At 37.6% G+C, this 21,010-nt stretch overlaps 1 protein-coding gene and 1 pseudogene across 15 annotated transcripts in view; one reads left to right on the top strand and one right to left on the bottom strand.

The window, feature by feature from the left end:
* Positions 1-21,010, bottom strand: part of CEP192 (centrosomal protein 192) — a 156,119-nt gene that overhangs the window by 88,338 nt on the left and 46,771 nt on the right. For all 15 annotated transcript variants that reach the window (XR_011996701.1, XR_011996700.1, XR_011996699.1 and 12 more), the window contains 6 exons: positions 11,831-12,191; positions 11,275-11,418; positions 4,964-5,028; positions 4,324-4,533; positions 1,498-1,624; positions 17-135 (listed from right to left, as the gene is read on the bottom strand). Coding sequence is in view for 12 of the 15 variants with exons in the window: in XM_072734846.1 (XP_072590947.1) it covers positions 17-135; positions 1,498-1,624; positions 4,324-4,533; positions 4,964-5,028; positions 11,275-11,418; positions 11,831-12,191 (1,026 nt within the window). In the remaining 3 variants the exon portion in view is untranslated. The remainder of the gene's footprint in view (positions 1-16; positions 136-1,497; positions 1,625-4,323; positions 4,534-4,963; positions 5,029-11,274; positions 11,419-11,830; positions 12,192-21,010) is intronic.
* LOC112925312 (U1 small nuclear ribonucleoprotein A pseudogene) lies at positions 19,630-20,493 on the top strand (annotated as a pseudogene).

Genomic DNA, 21,010 nt, shown 5'->3' on the forward strand with positions numbered 1-21,010 from the left:
GGAAAGCTCAAGATACCTGTGTTTTGCTGTTATTGACAGTTAATGTCTTATCACTTTCATCCACTTGTGAAATGCTCTCCAGTTCTTCAGCCTGAAGTGTAACTGATCCTTCGTTTGGCTGTGTTTTTAAGTCTCCTGTAGAAAATATACAATAACTCAACTTCAATATATACATATACACTTCCTCAGAGAAACAATCTACGGGATAAGGACTCAACATGATAAATTGCCAGGGAAGCGTCTTTGGACCTCCGTATCAGTCATCTTCACAAAAACTATTTAAATATACTTTACATATACTATTTAAATATCCTTTGTCACTAGGACATACCCTGGGCCAAAGACAGACGCTCAACCGCTGAGCCACCCAGACGTTCCTGGATCAGAGCACTATTAATTTGATTTTGCCAAGTTTAAACTTTGAAGAAGATCGTGGGTTTTAATCTTCCCTTGCAAATACTGACAAATTCACTTAATACTTTCAGCTTTAAATTTTCACAAATATACAGTAAGCTGAATTTAAAAATGAGAACTTCTGGGGACACTTGGGTGGCTCAGTTGAGTGTCTGATTCTTGTTTTTAGCTCAGGTCATGCATGATCTCAGGGTTGTGAGATCAAGCCCCGTGTCAGGTTCCCCACTGAGTGTGGACCCTACTTGAGATTCTCTCTTTCTGTCTCTGTTCCTCCCCACTGCTTGTGCATGTGCACACATGCTTTAAATATAAAAAAATAAAAATGAGTACTTCTTTACAATCGTAGAACATCAACTAATTACCTATATAGCCTCTTTATCCCAACCAACTCCTCCACTAGATATAGGCTCTGTAAGGACTGGAGCATATCTTGTACAATTCTATATGATACACAGCACCAGGCATTGTACTAGCAAAAAAGTAGTTGTTCAATAATTAAATGTTATTATCAAAAAAGTCTGATTTTACATATTTATCATGGAAGGGTGCCTGGGTGGCTCAATTAAGCATCTGACTCTTGATTTCAGCTCAGCTCATGATCTCAGGGTTATGAGATCAAGCCCTGCACTGTGCTCCACACTCAGCAATCTGCAGGAGATTCTCGCTCCCCTTCTCTCCTTCCCACTCCACTAAGACAAAGAAATAAATTATTTTTATAAAAAAGATCATAGATATTTATCATAGACTATCATAGTCCAAATCTCAGAATACTTTTTTAACCAAAGTCTACCTAAATATAACAGCTAGAGTTCACGGTCTCAGTAGTTTAATAGACCAAAATTAACTAGCCCATTTGAACAAATTATATTTTGTTTGGTTTGGCTTTTTACAAAAGGATTTAAGTGGATTTTGGCTGACTTGTTCCCAGCTAAAAAGGTAATGTGGGTTATATAAAAATAAAATTTCTAATACTGAAAAAATTCAAAACAATATATACATTTTCACTCATAAGAACATGACCACATAACCACTAACTTATAGGTTAAAAAAAAGTTACAAAAACTCCTTCATTTAATCCATTACCTGAAAATATATCATGGTTAACAAGAGTCATTTCTTTTTCCAAATTACTTCTGGATACATCAGATTTTCTTATTAGAGCAACAGGTTCTCTCTTCTCTGGTGATCTAATAAAATAACCAAACGATGGCTACAAAATAAACACGTGAATTATTTCCTTAATTTTCAACTGTTCTCAAGAAATTCTATTTTTTAAAAATTTAGGGCAGCCCCAGTGGCGCAGCGGTTTAGTGCTGCCTGCAGCCCGGGGTGTGATCCTGGAGACCCGGGATTGAGTCCCACGTTGGGCTTCCTGCATGGAGCCTGCTTATCCCTCTGCCTGTGTCTCTGCCTCTTTCTCTGTCTCTCATGAATAAATAAATTTTTTTTAAAGATTTATTTATTTATTCATTCAGAGAGAGCGAAAAGAGAGGCAGAGACACAGGCAGAGGGAGAAGCAGGCTCCATATAGGGAACCCGATGTGGGACTTGATCCCAGGACTCCAGGATCACCGCTGAGCAACCCAAGCGTCCCTGAGAAATTCTAGTTTATCTTACTATGGGTAACGTAGCTAAATTACTTCAACAAATAATTTTCTTTTTATTTAAACTCAAGTAACTAGAGATGTACTTTAAAAGTCTAGTTTTATTTCCTTACTGCTGTCTTTAATCATCAAAACTAATACTGTCAAATAAGCTGCTCTTACTAAGAAATCCAAATTCAAATAGCCCAGAAATGACATTTCTTCAGTAATTACTGAGGACCTACTATGTCAAGAACTGTTAATCATCAGTGTGACATATTAATGAGAAAAAAAAGAAAATGTCCTGCCTTCTTCAAAGTTACAGCATAAAAAACAAAAACAAAAAAACAAACAACAAAAAACTTATAGCATAAGGGTATTTATTTTATATACTACTTTTATATATTATATCCTCAAAAATCTGTATTAAGATTAGGTATGTTCCTAGCACTTGGATGAAAGTGTTAAGGAGCAGGGAATTCCCACTTGTCTTTCTCACACAACTTTCACCTGATAGACCTGAAATGTAAATTCATTAAATGCACTTGATTTTTGACTATCTTCATGTGGAAATTTCTTCCCTTGAACAAGCAACTTGAATGCAAATAACATCTTATAAACTAAAACCAAAACAGAAATTCTAAATGACAGATCTATTTTTCCATGAGCCAGTGCTTTGTTTTGAATTTTGTAAGAAATTCATTTACTCTTCAACTTGTCTCATAATGTCAAAAATCCCAATCAATCTAGATGGAAAATCAGTCTCTCTGAAGCACTTCTTTTCATTTTTTTAATTAATGCACTGCACAAATAGGAATGTATAGGGATATGATTTGTCGGAGCCCCAACATCATTTCTCTTCAACACTACTCTGAGGTGCAATCAGGACAGTCAAAGAAACTGAAGGTATCAAAATCAGTTCAGTCTCAAATTTAAGTTCTGTAAATCGACTATGCTAATACCATGGCTATTATTTCAAACTGTAGTTTAGTGAAATCCAGTTTAATATGTCTCCCTCCAATAACCCAACTCCCTATGTGGAATTTATCAAGGCTTTTGACTCTATATCCAAAAGCAGTCTTGAATCCTTGAATTTTTCTGGATCTGTACAATCATTCTTAGACCTCGGCCTTTACTACAACTCTTCCGATGCACTAAGCCTCTATCTGCTGCTATTCTTCCTTTTGGTTGACTGCCCCTCTCTACCCAGGCTCCAAATACAGTAGTATCAAGTTACACATGGAGATGGGGTTGGCACCACGACAAAGTTGCTCCCTGCCTCCATGCCCCTCTTTCCAATTAATTTCAGATGAACCCATCCTACAAGGACCCCTCGTGATCTGGCCCTGGATTTCTTCTACCATTGAATGAACCATCCTTCCCCCCCATTTACATTAGCACCCCCAGCCTGCTTTCTGTCCTCCATATGCCACTCCGGTTTTACCTCCAAGCCTCCCATACATAGTCTCCCTTTGCTGAGAACATCCTGTCTCCAGATCTTTTGGCAACTTCCTCCTTCCCATCATGTAGGTCTCAGTTCAATGCCATCTCCTCAGAGGTCGCCCTGATCACTGCAACTAAAACAATTCCTTCTTGCCATTCTTCATAGAACTTACCACATTGCTTGAACTTACCACACTGAAATGCATTGCTTGAATTTTCAAATGTTTACATGTATCACAACTTTCCTATATTTCAAACCAAAACTTTCTTGTATTTCAAAACATGTTTTCAGAAAAGAGGTTAAAAAAAAATCGTTTTCTTCCCATCAACCAATGATGTAACAATAGCAATATCAACTAACAGGTATTGAATATTTACTGCAAGTTAGTCATGGTGCTAAATACTTTATATGTCCCACCACATTTAATTTTTATGAAACCCTACATAGCACTCCATTGTAAAAACTGGAAAATTGGGATGCCTGGGTGGCTCAGTCGGTTAAGCATCTGCCTTCAGCTTGGGTCATTATCTCAGGGTTCTGTGGTGGAGCCCTGCATTGAGTTCCCTGCTCTGTGGGAAGCCTACTTCTCCCTCTCCCTGCCACTCCCCCTGCTTGTGTGTGCTCTGTCACATAAATAAATAAAATCTTTAAAAAATAAATAAAAATTGGAAAATCAAGGCACAGATGAGTTAACTTAATCCCTGTCACAGAATTAGTTGAAAGATAGAAGTAGGACTGGAGTCACGGTCTGACTACCACAACTCTATCCTGTTCCCTATTCTGTCCCTGCTGTAAAGATACTATGCTATAGGTAATACCATCAGAACATTCAAAATGTAAGGGCTTGTGAATTCAACCACTTCTAGCACATATCATACTTACTCTTTTCACATTGTAACCACCACCAAGGGAGCCAAGAGCTTCAGATCTTTGAGCGAAGAACTCTCCTAATGATAGGCGTAAATAACTGGCATCATCTTTGTCCAAATCTGATGTGCTAAGTGATTTCCTCAACAAACTGTAATTAATTGAAGTTCCCCAAGACGTATCACCTAGTGCAGCTGAAGTGTTCTGGGCATCTATATTTTCTTCCTAGGGAGAAAGTTATTGTTTCATTTTATTTCCCTAGAAAGGCTTCTTTCTGTTTTTCTAATATGCGAAAATAAGAAAATTTAACTACGAAAATTTAAACATTTTAAGTCTTAAAAAATTAGGACAAATTCAAGCTTAAGTAGCTAATAATAAGGTAATGAACATGTTCTATTTGTTTAAATAGCATTACTTCATTTTAAAACATGGTTAAAAACTATGGAAAAACTTTAAAGCCTATTTAGGTGATTCTAGGTGAATTAAATATTACTTTAGTATGCTAGCTATTTTTCAATTAATAATAGAGAATATGAAAGAAAAAGCAGAAATGGTATAAACATAAGAAAACAAGATATATTTCATACAAACTATATCTATCCAGAAAGAATACAGGTAAATTTTAAACTTCGGTTAATGCCAGTAAAATACAAACCTGCATAAATTGATGCTCTCTATTAAATTCTTCTTCATCTTGATCAATCAAATCCAGTGCCTCAGCTTAAAAAAGAATTGGTTTATATAATTAAATTATACTAATGCCTAATTAAAAACTAGCAGATATATAAAACTTAACTAGTTAGGAAAATGAAATACTAAAGAAAATAACTGAAAAAAGTGTATGAAAGCTCTCATTGTACAACTGACACATCTGTATTAAGTATGTAAGTCTATAGTTCTCAAACTTCTGGTAATGAACACTCTACTGTTACTGATTTTATCAGTTACTAACCTGTTCTGACTTACTAAAAGGCCTTAAAATGTAAGCTTTTCATTTGTGAAAGATTCACATTAGTTTTAGCTTTTGAAGGTTTTGGCACACCTGATTTAAGGTACTCACCATGAATACAGGTGAAATTTTATCTGAAACCATCACAACAATAAATCACTCTGTAAACTAATTGTGAAGAGGTCTGCTGGGGTACCCAACCACCTGTTTGCCCAGCACTGTCTCAGTTTTAGAAAGGAAAGTTCCACATCCCAGCAAGCCTCACAGCCTACGCAAACTAAAACAAGTGGTCACACACCAGCTGCCTTCAAAGTTCCTATTGAGCAACTCAGTTCACCTTAGGGAAATGAACGGGGCCTAGACACCTTTAATCTTTAAAGCAAAGCTACAGGGGATTCCTGGGTGGCTCAGCAGTTTAGCGCCTGCCTTTGGCCCAGGATGTGATCCTGGAGTCCCGGGATCGAGTCCCACATCAGGCTCCTGCACGGAGCCCACTTCTCCCTCTGCCTGTGTCTCCGCCTCTCTCTCTCTAATGAATAAATAAAATCTTTAAAAATAAAAAAAATAAACCAAAGCTACAAACTACAATGCCTCAGAGGCCAGAGGACAAGGTGTGACAATAGGGAATAGTGGGGCAGTGATAAACTAGAAAGCACATGATCCTGCTCAAGGCATTACAATCAAAAAGGATTTTAAACATGTTGCCTAATCAAAAAGTCCCAGGTTCTCTGCCTGCTTGCTGCCCACTCCAGACCTCTGCCTGGTACTCCAGGAGACTGACTCCAATGGAAGTTTCATGCAACCCGGAGAGAGAGTCTACGGGAGCCCAAACAGGAGAGATGTCCCCCATTCTTATTAATCCACCAGGGGTAATCAGATAGAAACTGCCCTTTTGGAAAGTCTGACAGCTCAAAATTAATATCTTGAGAAACAACATTAGAATAGAAATGGGAGAATATTTCCAATCAGAAAAACAGAACACAAGAGATAGCTCAGATCCTTACATGTTAGGGTAGTGCTGGTTCTCTTTACCTCGTAAACCCATCATTTCTTATATAAACACATTCTTAACCTAGCAGTCTACGAATAGGCATCAGGAGAATCATGAAACTCTCAAAAATCACATGAAAAATACAATCTTTCACATAAAAATTTTTCCGTAAAGATTCTCTATGGGGCCCATGATGCAAAGTATGTTAAAAACCATTTCCCTAAAATGTGAAAGCATCAACCAAGCAAATCTAACAGCCAAGAGAGGGGAAGTGGGAAATCAGACCATTAAAGAAACTAACCCGGAAAAACTTAAGTTTACTTCAATTAGTTAAATATCAAATTTTTTCACATCATTAAGTAAACAGTTCCAACTGCTATTTTTAATATTCTAAGTGCTTTTTCTCTAAACTTTTATTGAAGAATCTTAAAGAAAAATCTACAGTAATATTGCTACCTTGTATGATTATCAAAAATCAGCAATTATGAGAAAAAAGAACTTCATTTTTATATGAATCTATGTCCTATAACAATCTAAAACAGTCCTCTCAAATGTCCCTGATGTTTTATTTGTTAAATTTTGAAGCAGATCATATATCCCAACCTCCTAATCATGTTTAAATCCTAGGCCATAAGCCCAAGTGAGGTAGTGACTCAGATGCATGGTCCTGTCAGAGAGAGAGAGGCAAGGCAGAAATGGGGAAGAGGGCATCATATCTCTTATTTTTTGAATAAAGTTGGTTAAGTAGATAAATTTTCATTTTGAACGACTTTGACATTATGAAATTATGCCTTGGTCTACCTTCCTCTTCTGAATTATCTCCTCTTACATTTTAAGAATTTCCTTCCCTTTCCTATAAAAAATGCTTCCCCTGCATGCATGTTCCTCTGGCCCTGATTTCCCTTGACCTAGTTCATTCTTTCTTTCCTTTTATTACACTATTTTCCCCCCACAGTATTCCATAATCACTTTCTCCGTTTCTTCACCACTCATCCTGTCCAACCTAGCCATTGTTCATTCCCTAACCACAAGGATGGTTTCATTAAACTTCTCCTTTTATCTATTTTATTTTTCCTTTAATACTAACACACCAACCTACTTCAAAATGCAAAGGTACATATACGTATATTATGCTTCAACAAGGAGTTTTTAGAAGTTAACCAAAGACAAAAAAGGGAATATGATACTGCAAAGGCTCCCTCTCACCCCTGACCCTATGTCCCACATCTCCAAAAGCAACCAATAATATATAAAGGACCCCTGAAATCTCTAATTGAATCTATTTGATTTTTGAGATTAGTAGCTAGGAATTCCTGCAATCCATTTCTTTCTTCTTAAAATATCTTTCCACCCTATGTATTTATAAATATAAGTGTGTCCTCCCTGCTTTCACCTTTTTACACAAATCTCAGAATATTTTATGTTTTTCTATGTCTTAGAACTTAAATAATTTTAGTGATTATTCCATATTAAATTAAATTAAATTAAATTAAATTAAATTAAATTAAAGAGCCTCTTTCCCTTTTTCTAATGGCCACAGTATATTTCTTGTACTTTATTTAATTAGTCCTCTATTTTGTACATCCAAATTGGTTTTGACTTATGTTATTAATAAACAATGTACAAGTACTAGCCTCACACATATATCACACACCATTTCTGCAAGCATATCTGAAAAATAAACTCCCAGCAGAACCCCTTGGTTACAGGGTATGTACATCTGTAATTTTGCTAGATGCTATACTACTGCTCTACCTAGACACTCTGCCATAAAGTACTACAATACTTGTTTGTTTCCTTCATTACCAAACTTTAGGATCACTGCCAGTGAAATAACTGAAAAATACTATTATGGAGTGGTTTCTTTCCATGAATAAGTTCCATGAATTTTTTTTAAACATTCAACAACCATTTTCATTTCCTTTTCTCTAAACTGTTTATATCTTTTGCCCAATTCTACACTGAGCTGGTCTTTTTCTTATTGTTTATTAGAATTGCTTACACATTAGGAAAATAAGCCCTTAACCTGTAACATATATTGCAAATATTTCTCAGTTTGATTGCTAATTTTTAAAAATTGTTTACCAAAGCATAATATACATATAAAAAGTATATGTAAGTGTACCGTTCAATGAGCACATTTGTGTGGCTAGATCAACACCTTAAATGAAGAAAGAAAACTCTGCTAGTATCACCAAAAGGCCAATCAAGTTTTCTTCCCATCACTACATGCCCAGAGGAAAACCACTATCTTACTTGTTACTCCATAGAGCATGGTACATTTGAAATACACAAATAGATTTATATAGCAAGTATTCTTAGTCTGCCTTATTTCTTTCAACATACTTGTGAAATTCATCCCTGCTGCTATGAGTAGCTACACATCATTCATTCCCTTTGCTACATAGCATTCCAATGTATGAATAAACACAATCCATTTTATCATTAATGAGAATTTGGGAGTTTCTAATTTGGAGTTAATCATATAGTGCTGCTATAAATATTTTAGTCTTTTGGTGAAGAGTATATCTATACACTGGGTACATATTCTGGGGCAGAACTGCTGGGTCTGAAAGCATAAAGTTCATAAAGTTCACCCCCAAAAGCTCCTCCTAGAGAAGTTTCCGAAATGGTTCTACCACTTTACACTCCCACTAGTTACACGAGAATTCCATGACCTTTGACTTTTTAAGTGACACAGTCAATATCCACTGTCTAATCTGTACCCCCTTGTTCTTTCTAAATCAACATATTGTTGAGCAAGCTCTAACTGTAACTTAACTTCCACTTTCTGACTCACACTTCCAACTACTGTGTATCTCCACCTCAAACTGCAATCACTCAAAATTATACAATTTCTTCTGATTGGCCCATCTCAGTTCACGGTATTGCCATTTTCCCAAGTACATGAGACCACAAATCTTTTCTTGCCTCTCTACTACCTACTGAAATCCAGTCACCAAATTCTAATTGTTTTATTTCCATTTCTTTCATTATCTATTTGCTTTTCATTCTCAATGTGACACCTATATTTCCACAGCATCCTAAGGAATCTCCCAATCAACTGACAATCATGCAAAAAGACAACTCACAAAGGAAGTTTGTGGCTCCCTATTGCTTACCACACAAGCCTCAACCCTGACATGGTAGTCAAATCCAAACCCACTCTCTGGCCCTACTTTACCTCTACACTTCACCTTTTCACCTTTTATTATTCTCTTCTTTCCATATCTTGTCATAAGTGCTAGCTACAGTGGACTATTTACCATCCTCAAAACATATCCAGGCGTCCTCAGTTAATTCTCTTTCATTGAGTTTTCTATCCATTTGTAATTTTTTAAAAAATATTTATTTTTTTCTTGACAGAGAGAGAGAGAGAGAGAGAGGCAGAGACACAGGCAGAGGGAGAAGCAAGCTCCACGCAGGGAGCCCGACGTGGGACTCGATCCCGGGACTCCAGGATCACATCTCAGGCCAAAGGCAGGTGCTAAACCACTGAGCCACCCGGGATGCCCTCCATTTGCAATTTCTCAAGTCCCCAAACTTTTACCAGTTGAAACTCTCACCTCAAAAGCCACTTTGTATGTGAAATCCCTGTTACCCACTCACGCAAAAGTTATTTTTCCTCTAAATTCCAAAATCATTTAGTTTGTGTCTCTTAGGATGCTGATTGTTGTTTTATACTCTTGTCTTATCCCTCTCAGGTGATGGACAATTTCTTAGAGGCTGGAAAAATACCTTATTTATCTCTACCTTCCAGATTGTTAGATGTTTAAGGGGAACTTAGTACAGTCATTAGAATCATTTCTCCCTGTGGCATGTTATGAGCCTATTAAAAATAAGACTAGGCTTACCAGGCCACTGAATCCTTATTGCAGGTTCAGAGATGCTCAGGCACTGGGGACCTCCGTGGCACAGCATCTCCACAGACTAAGGCTCAAAGGCCATGTGTTCTGCAGTCTTGAACCAGTTTTTCACTTCACAGACAGATTCTGCTAATCAACAAACCTAGCTGATACTCCTAATGCTCTCTCACTTTGAGATTTATCTTTTCTGTCACTTTTCTCCCATCATCTCCATATTTCTTAGGTTTTATCCAAAATGGATTGGATTCTGAATTGTTCATTCATCAGACTATTTTTTTCATTCAAGACAGAATTTTAAAAGTGAAAACATAAAGCCTAAGGTCCCCTTCCAACTCTGCAATCTGAATGTTCTAAACTAATGTAAAAGAATGAGAGCCTGACTCACTGTCCTTGCTTAAGGAAAAGGCTCAGTTCATTCTGCCAATGATTACCACGGATCAATTCAAGCCTTTCTTCATACTGATAAGCTCAGTATTACAGCTGACCCTTGAACAACACAGGTTTGAACTGCACAGGGTTACTTACACACAGATTTATTTTTTTATACATATAGTATGGTGCTATAAATGTATTTTCTCTCCCATAGGATTTTTTTATTAGATACATTTTGATTTTTTTTAAAGATTTTTATTTATTTATCCATGAGAGACAGAGAGAGAGAGAGAGAGAGAGAAAGAGAGAGAGAGGCAGAAACACAGGCAGAGGGAGAAGCAGGCTCCATGCAGGGAGCCCGACGTGGGACTCGATCCCGGGTCTCCAGGATCGTGCCCTGGCCAAAGGCAGGCGCCAAACCGCTGAGCCACCCAGGGATCCCCTCTCCCATAGGATTTTCTTAACTTCTTCTCTCTAGCTTACCCTACTGTAAGAATACAGTATATAATACATGTAACATACAAAATAGGTGATAATTTACTGTTTACCAGAAGCCTTAAGCAATAACATGAACAGCAGGCTGTCAGTAGTTAAGATTTTGGAAAGTCAAAAGTTACATGCAAATTTTAAAATACACAAGGAGTCGGTGTCCCTTAATCCCCCACACTGTTCAAGGTTCAAATGCATACTCTACAAGTGATCTGATGTGGCTAACCAATATATAGAGTAATCTCACACCATCAAAAACAATGAAAATGTTACAACAGAGTGGTTATCAATAAACTTACAACCAGATCTGAAGTCTTCATTCATCTCGTCAGCTAGAGACATATTTAAAACTTGCTCTTTATTAAAAGATGTGTAATACGCAAGGTCAGTGACCCATCTGCCTTCTTCATTTTGATAGATCACACTCGGTGATAGATCTGTTTCTAAAAAATTCCAAGAATATCCAATGACATATGAAACAAAATGATATAATATTCTTAAATAATTTTACTTAGTTGACTTATCTTATACATCAACAATTCAACAATACTAAAATCTGCCCAAAACTAAAGAGAAAAAAGAAACTCATTCCCACAAAAGAAGAGTTCTCTCCTGGTGGGGAAGCCAGTCTTAATCCAGTAAAAATCCATAATGGAGAACCAGAGGAATAAGAAAAAGAAAACTAAGAGTAGTACATTTTCACTAGATCTGTGAATAAAGATACAATTTCTAATCCACAAAATATTTAATATTTTAACACAAAAGATTAGGCAAGTTCCACTTAAAAATATATCCTATTCAAAATGTATAAGCATTTTATACATTTTACTTTCATTTTTTAAAAAATCTACTTACGTTCTTTACTCTTTTCAATGGACTTGTAACATTCATATATTCGCCTTTCAATAGTTGGTGATCGTAGAGTATTAGGGGAAATAATTCCATTGTCACTAACAGGCTTCAAAGATGCTTTGTCCACATATTTTTGAATAGACACTTTAGGAGTTTCAGTGTCTAAACGTTTATCCATAGGCAAAATTATTTCTGAATTAGATGCCAAATGCTTATCTTCATGAAGAGAGACGGCATCCAGCTTCAAAAGGTCCACTAAGTCAAATTCACCTTTATTGGCATTTGTGTCATGAAAATAAACAGGGTTAAGTTTTGCATTAGCAGCTTGGATAGTCTTCACAGGAACTTCTTCTCTTGAGATTTCCTTTAAAAATGCATAACAGAGGAGCCATAAGTTTTGTTTTTCATAACTTATTCCAAACTCTATGGGAAAAAATTATGTAGTAGACATAAATGATTATATGAACCAGACTATACAGTACTCACTGTATTCTTTTAAACTATATATGAACCAATTTTAACCAATATACCAAAACCAAAATTTATAATGTGGTCATTGCAAACCATTTATCAATAGATTCAGATATCAAAAGTGGGTCCGACATGTTCATTATATTACAGGATATATAAGAAATGCAGTTTAACTTTTCTAATTACCACTAAAACTCTCTGCAAAGATAGCAAGCCCATTAATATAACTAAACTCATAAAATTAATATAATTAACAGCCCTTGAAAACATATATGGATACCTCTTAGAATTAATCCTATTTAAAATTACACCAAAAATCATAAGATACCTAGGAATAAACATAACCAAAGAGGTAAAAGATTTGTACTCTGATAACTACAGAGCACTTATGAAAGAAATTGAAGAGGACACAAGGAAACAGAATGGCATTCCATGCTCATGGCTGGAAGAACAAACATTGTTAAAATGTCTACTACTCAATGCAATCCCTATCAAAATATCCCCAGGATTTCTCACAGAACTAGAAAAAACAACCCGAAAATTTATATGGAACCACAAAAGACCCCAAATAGCCAAAATAATCCTGAAAAAGAAAAGCAAAGCTGGAAGCATCACAATAGCAGACTTCAAGCTCTATTACAAAGTTGTAGGCATCAAGTATAGTACCGGCACAAAAACAGACACCTAGATCAATGGGACAGAACAGAAAACCCAGAAATGGACCCACAACTATCTGGTCAACTCATCTTTGACAAAGCAGGAAAGAATATCCAATGGAAAAAAGACAGTCTCTTCAACAGATGATGTTGAGAAAACTGGGCAGCAATATGCAGAAGCATGAAATTGGGCCACTTTCTTACACCATTCCCAAAAATAAGTTCAAGAAGGATGAAAGACCTAAATGTGAAACAGGAATCCATCAAAATCCTAGAGAACACAGGCAGCAACATCTCTGACTCCAGCCGTAACAACTTCTCACTAGTCACATCATTGGTGGCAAGGGAAACAGCAAAAATGAACTATTGGGATTTCATTCAGATAAGAAGCTGAAGTTAAAGATCATGAAATAAAAACATCCTGGATTTAGAATGGGCCTTTAACCCAATTAGCAATGTCCTTATGAGAGAGAAAAGATTAAGTAGGACACAGGGACCCTGAGAAAAAGGCCATGTGAAGACGGAGGCAAATAGTCAAGTGAAACCGCCACAAGCTAAGGAAAACCAGGAGCCACCAGATGCTGAAAGAGGCAAGAAAGGAGCCTTCGGAGGGAGTTTAGATCTTCCAATATTTTGATTTCCAACTTTGACCTCTAGAACTTTGAGAATAAATTCCAATTGTTCTAAGCTACCAAATTTTGGTAATTTGTTCCAGCAGCCCTAAGAAATAAATACAAACATTAAAACATAAAATGTGGGGTATCTGGGTGGCTCAGTGGTTGACAGTCTGCCTTTAGCTCAGGTTGTGATTCCAGGGTCCCAGAATCAAGTTCCGCATCAGGCTCCCTGCAGAGAGCCTGCTTCTTCCTCTGCCTATGTCTCTGCCTTTCTCTCTCATGAATAAATAAAATCTTTAAAAATAAATAAATAAAACCTAAAATGCCTAATGACAGTGAGGGAAAGCCATCTGAAGACACGGGAAAAAGGCCATTTATAAGGCAAGGAGAGAAGCATAAAAAGAAACCAACCGTGCTGAAACTTTAATCTCAGACTTTTCTAGAAATGAGAAAATAAATTTCTATTGTTTGAGCCAAATAAATAAAACTGTGTAAGAATCAAAATATCTCTTGACACAGAAAGTTTATAAAATCAATGCTTAAATTATGAGTATTCCAAAAGAAAAAAAAAAGACAAGGAAACAAAGAAATGCCATTTAAAAACAGGCATCTATTTTTGATATATAATACTAGCAAAAATTAAAAAGAACCAGAATGAAATAGAGATTTAAAAAACAAAAGATTGTATGTTGGCAAACTGAATTTAAATTAAAAAAAAAAAAAATCAATGAAACTAAGAGTTGGTTCTCTGAAAAGATAAGCTTTTCTAAAGTTGTTTTCAGTTTATCAAGATAAAGAGAGAATCAATAAATAAAACCAGAAATGAAAGAATACAACGCACACCACAGAAATACAAAGGATTATAAGAGAATATTATGAAAAATTATAAGCCAACAAATTAGACAACCTGGAAGGAATGATTTCAAGAAACATACAATCTTCCAAGACTGAATCACAAAGACATAGAAAATCTAAGTAGACTGATTAATACTAACCAGTAAATCAGTAACCAAAAAACTCCCAACAAACAAAAATACAAGACCAGTTGACTTCACTGGTGAATTCTACCAAATACTTAAGAAAAAGTTAACATTTGTTCTTCCTAAAGTATTTCAAAAAACTAGAAGTAATGTTTCCAAATTCATTCCACACAACCAACATTAACCTGACACCAAAATTATAGATTTCCCGATAAAAATATATACAAAAATCACTAAATATAAGCAAATGAAATTCAACAACACATTAAAATGATCATCTAAAGGATCTACACTTTGAAAACTCTAAGACACTAATGAAAGAAACTGAAGACAACCCAGATAAATGGGAAGATAAAACCTTGTTCATGGACTGGGATAATACTGTTAAAATTTCCATACTACCCAAAGAAATCCACAGATTTAATGCAAGACCTATCAAAATGCCAATAATATTTTTCACAGAACTAGAAGAAACAATCCTAAAATTTGTATAAAACCACAAGACTCCAAATAGCCAAAGCAATCATGACAAAGAACAAAGCTGGAAATGGATGAATGTGAGACAGGAATCCATCAAAATCCTAGAGAACAAAGGCAGCAACTTCTTGCTAGACACGTCTCTAAAGGCAAGGGAAACAAAGGCAAAAATGAACTACTGGGAATTCATCAAGATAAAAAGCTTTTGCAAAGTAAACAGTCGACAAAACCAAAAGACAACTGACAGAATGGGAGAAGATATTTGCAAATGTCTCTTATTAGATAAAGGACTAGTAACCAAAATCTATACAAAACTTACCAAACTCAACACCCAAAGAATAATCCAATTGAGAAATGGGCTGAAGACATGAACAGACATTTCTCCAAAGACGACAAATGGCCCACAGACACATGGAAAAATGTTCAACATCACTTGGTTTCAGGGAAATACAATTCAAAACCACAATGAGATACCATCTCACACCAGTCAGAATGGCTAAAATTAACAAGTCAGGAAACAACAGAGGTTGGCAAGGATGTGGAGAAAGTGGAACCCTCTTACACTGTTGGTGGGAATGCAAGTTGGTGCAGCCACTCTGGAAAACAATGTGGAGGTTCCTCAAAAAGTTGAAGACAGCTACCCTATGACCCAGCCATTGCATTACTAGGTATTTACCCCAAAAATAAAAGTATCGTGGTCCGAAGGGGTACCTGCATCCCAATATTTATAGCAGCAATGTCCACAATACCCAAACTATGAGAGCCCAGATGTCCATCTACAGATGAATGGATAAAGATGTCATGTATACATACACAATGGAATCCTACTTAGCCATCAAAAAAAAGGGGGGGGGGGATCCCTGGGTGGCTCAGCAGTTTAGCACCTGCCTTCGGCCTGGGTCATGATCCTGGAATCCTGGGATCAAGTCCCATGTCGGGCTCCCTATGTGGAGCCTGCTTCTCCCTCTGCCTGTGTTTCTGCACCCCCCCTCTGTCTCTCATGAATAAATAAATAAAATCTTAAAAAAAAAAATTTGCCATTTGTAAAGACATGGAAAGAGCTAGAGGGTATTATGCTGAGTGAAATAAGTCAATCAGAGGAAGATAAATATCATAGACTCTCACTCATACGTGAAATTTAAGAAACAAAACAGATGATCATGGGGAAGAGGAAAAAACAAAACAAGGTGAAATCAGAGATGGAGACAAACTGTAAGAGACTTAATCATAGGAAACAAACTGAGGGTTGCTGGAGGGAAGAGAGGTGGTGGGATGTGATAACTGGATGATGGATATTAAGGAGGGCGCATGATGTAATGAGCACTGGATATAAGACTGATGAATCACTGAATTCTACTTCTGAAACTAATAATATATGTTAATTAACTGAATTTAAATTAGAACAATAAATTAAAAAACCAAAGCTTGACGTATTACCATACCAGATTTCAAACTATGCTACAAAGCATAGTAATCAAAACAGTTACAGGGCACCGAGGCAGCTCAAGTAGAGCATGAGACCTTAGATCTCCAGGTTGTGAGTTCAAGCCCCATGTTAGGTGTCAAGAATACTGGAAAATTAAAAAAAAAAAAAAGAAAAGAAAAGAAAAAAGAAAAAAGAAACAGTTATGGTACTGGCACAAAAATAGACAAAGATCAATGGAACAGATAGAAAATCCAGAAATAAACCCATACTTATATAGTCAATAAATTTATGACAAAGAGGCAAGAATATACCATGGGGAAAAATTACACCTTCAGTAAACTGGACGCCTATATTGAGAAGAATGAAACTGGACCACCTGCTTTCACCATATACAAAAATAAACTCAAAACAAATTAAAGAACTAAACATAAGTCCTGAAAGCATAAAACTCCTATAAGAAAACATAAGCAATAATCTCTTAGACTTCAGCCTTAGCAGTATTCTAGATCTGTCTCTTTAGGCAAAGGAAACCAAAGCAAAAGTAAACAACAGGGAATACATGAAACTAAATGGCTTTTGCACAGTGAAGGAAAACATCAAAAAAATGACAAATGAATCTACTAAAGGTATAAGGTATACCTTTATAAAGGTATAAATAAATCATATATCAAAAAAGGTCTTAATATCCAAAATATATAAAGAACTCCTAAAACTCAACAGTAAAAAAAATCTCAGTCCATTGAAAAATGGGAAGAAGGCATGAACAGACATTTCTCCAAAAATGACCTACAGATAACCAAGAGACACATGAAAAGATGTTCAACATCAATCCTCATTAGGGAAATGCAAATCAAAATCACAATGAGGTATCACCTCATACCCGTCAGAATGGCTAAAATAAAAAACACAAGAAACAAGTGTTGGTGAGGATGTGGAGAAAAGGGAACACTTGTGCACTGTTGGGTGGGAATGTAAATTGGTACAGGCCCTATGGAAAATAATATGAAATTTCCTCAAAAAGTAAAAACAAATACCATGCGATTCAGCCATCCCAATGCTGGGTATTTATTCAAAGAAAATGAAAATACTAATTTAAAAAGATATATCCACCCTCCATGTTTACTGCAACATTATTTACAATAGCCAAGGTACAGGAGCAACTCAAGTGTCCATCAATAGATGAATGGATAATGAAGATGTGATTTACACACTTACACACAGGATTATTACTCAGTTGTAGAAAGATTCTGCCATTTGTGACAATATGGATAGACCCAGAGGGTATTGTGCTAAGTAAAGTTAAGTCAGAAAAAGACAAATACCATATGATTTCACTTCTTTGTGGAATCTAAAAAACAAAACAGAAACAGACCCATAAATACAGAGAATAAACTGGTAATTGCCAGATGGGAAGAGGGTAAAGGGATGTTGGGTAAAACACGTGAAGAGGTTTAAGAGGTACAGACTTCCAGGTATAAAATAAGTAAGTCACACGGATAAAAAGTACTGCACAGAGAATACAGTAATATCATACTAACTTTGGTGACAGAGGGTAATTACACTTATCAAGGTGAGCATATCATTGCATACATAATTGTCAAATCATGATGTTGTACCCCTGAAATCAATATAATCTTGTATATCTGCTATACTTCAATTTAAAAATAAAAGAAATATCAGAATGCTGCCAACTAGCGATCTCCTCAGTAAAGCTACTTAAAACAGCCTTGAATAAAGAATGCAGCCAGGTAATAGTCTCCAGAGTCCCTTTGCTTGCTGATGGAATGCATGTGAATCCTTTATGTGCTTGGCTGAGGAGCCAATGGGGCCAAGCTAGCATCTGTGGGATTATGATTGCAAGCCTCTATGTCAGAATTCCACCCAGGCTAAATGACAACACGGTGACATGAGGCCTCAACAGTCAGCCCGGCAAACCCACACACATGTACTGTCACTGGGGAACCTGGTACTAAACCCTTTCATAGATGACCCACTTCTGAGCTGGGGTTCCCTCCATAACAGAGGAGCTTCTTTGCTGTGATCTAATAAATAATAATAAATAACATAAAGAGTTTTTTGCTTTGAGAGTTTTTTTTTTTTTAAGATTTTATTTATTTATTCAGAGACACAGCTAGAGAGAGAGGCAGAGACACAGGCAGAGGGAGAAGCAGCCACCATGCTGGGAGCCTGATGTGGGACTCTATCCCGGGTCTCCAGGATCATGCCCTGGGCTGCAGGCTGCACTAAACCGCTGCACCACCAGGGCTGCCTGCTTTTAAATCTAAACACAAAATACGTTTTTGTTTATATTCTGACAGTGTAACTCTCCCAGCCAACACTTGAGCTAAGAAATGGGAGGAGAAAGAAAAAGGAAAAGCAACCCAAAGTTCTCTTAGGAGGTGGGGTTTTGAAAGGAGATAATGAAATTATTTGAGGGAGCCAGGTTGGTTCAGTGGTTCAGCATCTGATCCTGGGGTCCTGGGATCGAGCCCCATGGCAGGCTGCATAGTGAGCAGAGTCTGCTTCTCCTTCTCCCTCTGCAGGTCTCCCCCCTGCATGCGCGCTCTCTCTCTCTCTCTCAAATAAATAGGTTTATTTGAAAATTTTAAAAATTTGAAAGTCCCATCTTATTGGCATCTAAGAGAAACAAAAAGGCAACAAAGTGCCCTAGTGGAAACATGCTGATGTCACCTCAAATAATGGCTGAAAAACATGTCTGACAATGAATTAAGGAAGAGAAAAAATGCCCTTCAGATAACGGAAAACCAGCCTCCCTCATAGAATCCAAACACTGATTTTAAGATGCCATTATTGTATGTGCCAAGAGAGAACATTAAACTATGACATATAGTAACTATATGACACATATTGATTTCAGAAGTGTTAAAATATGAAAAATATACGTCTAAAATTTTTTAAAAATCAAAGACATTCTAAATGCTTAAGGAAGGAAGATGGAAGGGGGAGAGGGACAGCAGGCTAAATAGTACAATAAAAATTTTGAAGGGGGGTATCCTGCTTTTGCTTTGTTTCCTAGCTGTACCTCCTTCCCTCCTCTCCACATACTTCCTCCTGGAAGGAACATCCCTGAGCAGCTCCTTAAGCCTGCTTTAGGGCAGAGGATTTGGAGAAACCCGGAGCTGAAGTTAACCTTTTCCCCCTTCTTTCAGCTCTACCTCGGCACCTCTCTCCATGGCAGTTCCCGAGACCTGCCCCAATCACACTATTTATATCAACAACCTCAACAAGAAGATCAAGAAGGATGAGCTGAAGAAGTCCCTCTACGCCATCTTCTCCCAGTTTGGCCAGATCCTGAATATCCTGGTATCTCGAAGCTTGAAGATGAGGGGCCAGGCCTTTGTCATCTTCAAGGAGGTCAGCCGTGCCACCAATGCCCTGCGCTCCATGCAGGGTTTTCCCTTCTACGTCAAGCCCATGAGCATTCAGTATGCCAAGACTGACTCGGATATTATTGCCAAGATGAAGGGTACCTTCGTGGAGCAGGACCGCAAGTGGGAGAAGAGGAAGCCCAAGAGCCAGGAGACCCCAGCAGCCAAGAAGGCAGTGCAGGGTGTGGCCGCCGCCCCTGTGGTGGGGGCTGTCCAGAGCCCTATCCCGGGCCCTGTCCCGGGTAGGCCCCCAATGACTCATGCATCACATGCCAGGCCAGCCTTCCTACATGCCGCCTCCCAGCATGATCCCGCCTCCAGGCCTGGCACCTGGACAGATCCCGCCAGGGGCCATGCTCCCACAGCAGCTTATGCCGGGGCAGATGCCACCAGCCCAGCCTCTTTCAGAAAGTCCACCAAATCACTTCTTATTCCTCACCAACCTGCCCGAGGAGACCAATAAGCTCATGCTGTCCATACTTTTCAACCAGTTCCCTGGCTTCAAGGAGGTACGACTGGACCCTGGGTGGCACGACATTGCCTTTGTGGAGTTTGACAATGAGGTACAGGTAGGGGCCGCTCGCGACGCACTGCAGGGCTTCAAGATCACCCAGAACAATGCCATGAAGATCTCTTTTGCCAAGAAGTAGCACTTTTCCCCCCTGCCTGCCCTTGCCCCCTGCTCTGGGGCCACCCCTTCCCTCCTAGGCTCAGCCCCCTGAAGGTAAGTCCCCCTCAGGGGCCTTCTCAGAGCCATGTGTGAGTGAGTGGTTGCCACACAGCATTGTACCCAGAGTCTGTCCCCAGACATTGCACCTGGAGCTGTTAGGCCAGAATTAAAGTGTTCTCTTTGAGGTTTGGCTTAAAAACAAACAAACAAACAAACAAATAAATAAATAAATAAATTTTTGAAGGGGCCCGTGTGCGATTTAGTCAGTTAAGCATCTGCTTTCGGCTCAGGTCATGATCCCAGGGTGCTGGGATTGAGGCCAACATCAGGCTCCTGGCTTAGTGGGGAGCCTGCTTCTGCCTCTACCCTTCCTCTCTGCTCCTGTGCTCTCTCTGGTGCTCTCTCACTCCAACACATAACATCTTTAAAAAAAAATTTTAAACATGATAAAAATAATGTAAATATTAAATGAAGTAAATATTTTTTAAAAATCAAGA

The sequence above is a fragment of the Vulpes vulpes genome, chromosome 13 (assembly GCF_048418805.1).
Source record: "Vulpes vulpes isolate BD-2025 chromosome 13, VulVul3, whole genome shotgun sequence".
Lineage (NCBI taxonomy): Eukaryota > Metazoa > Chordata > Mammalia > Carnivora > Canidae > Vulpes > Vulpes vulpes.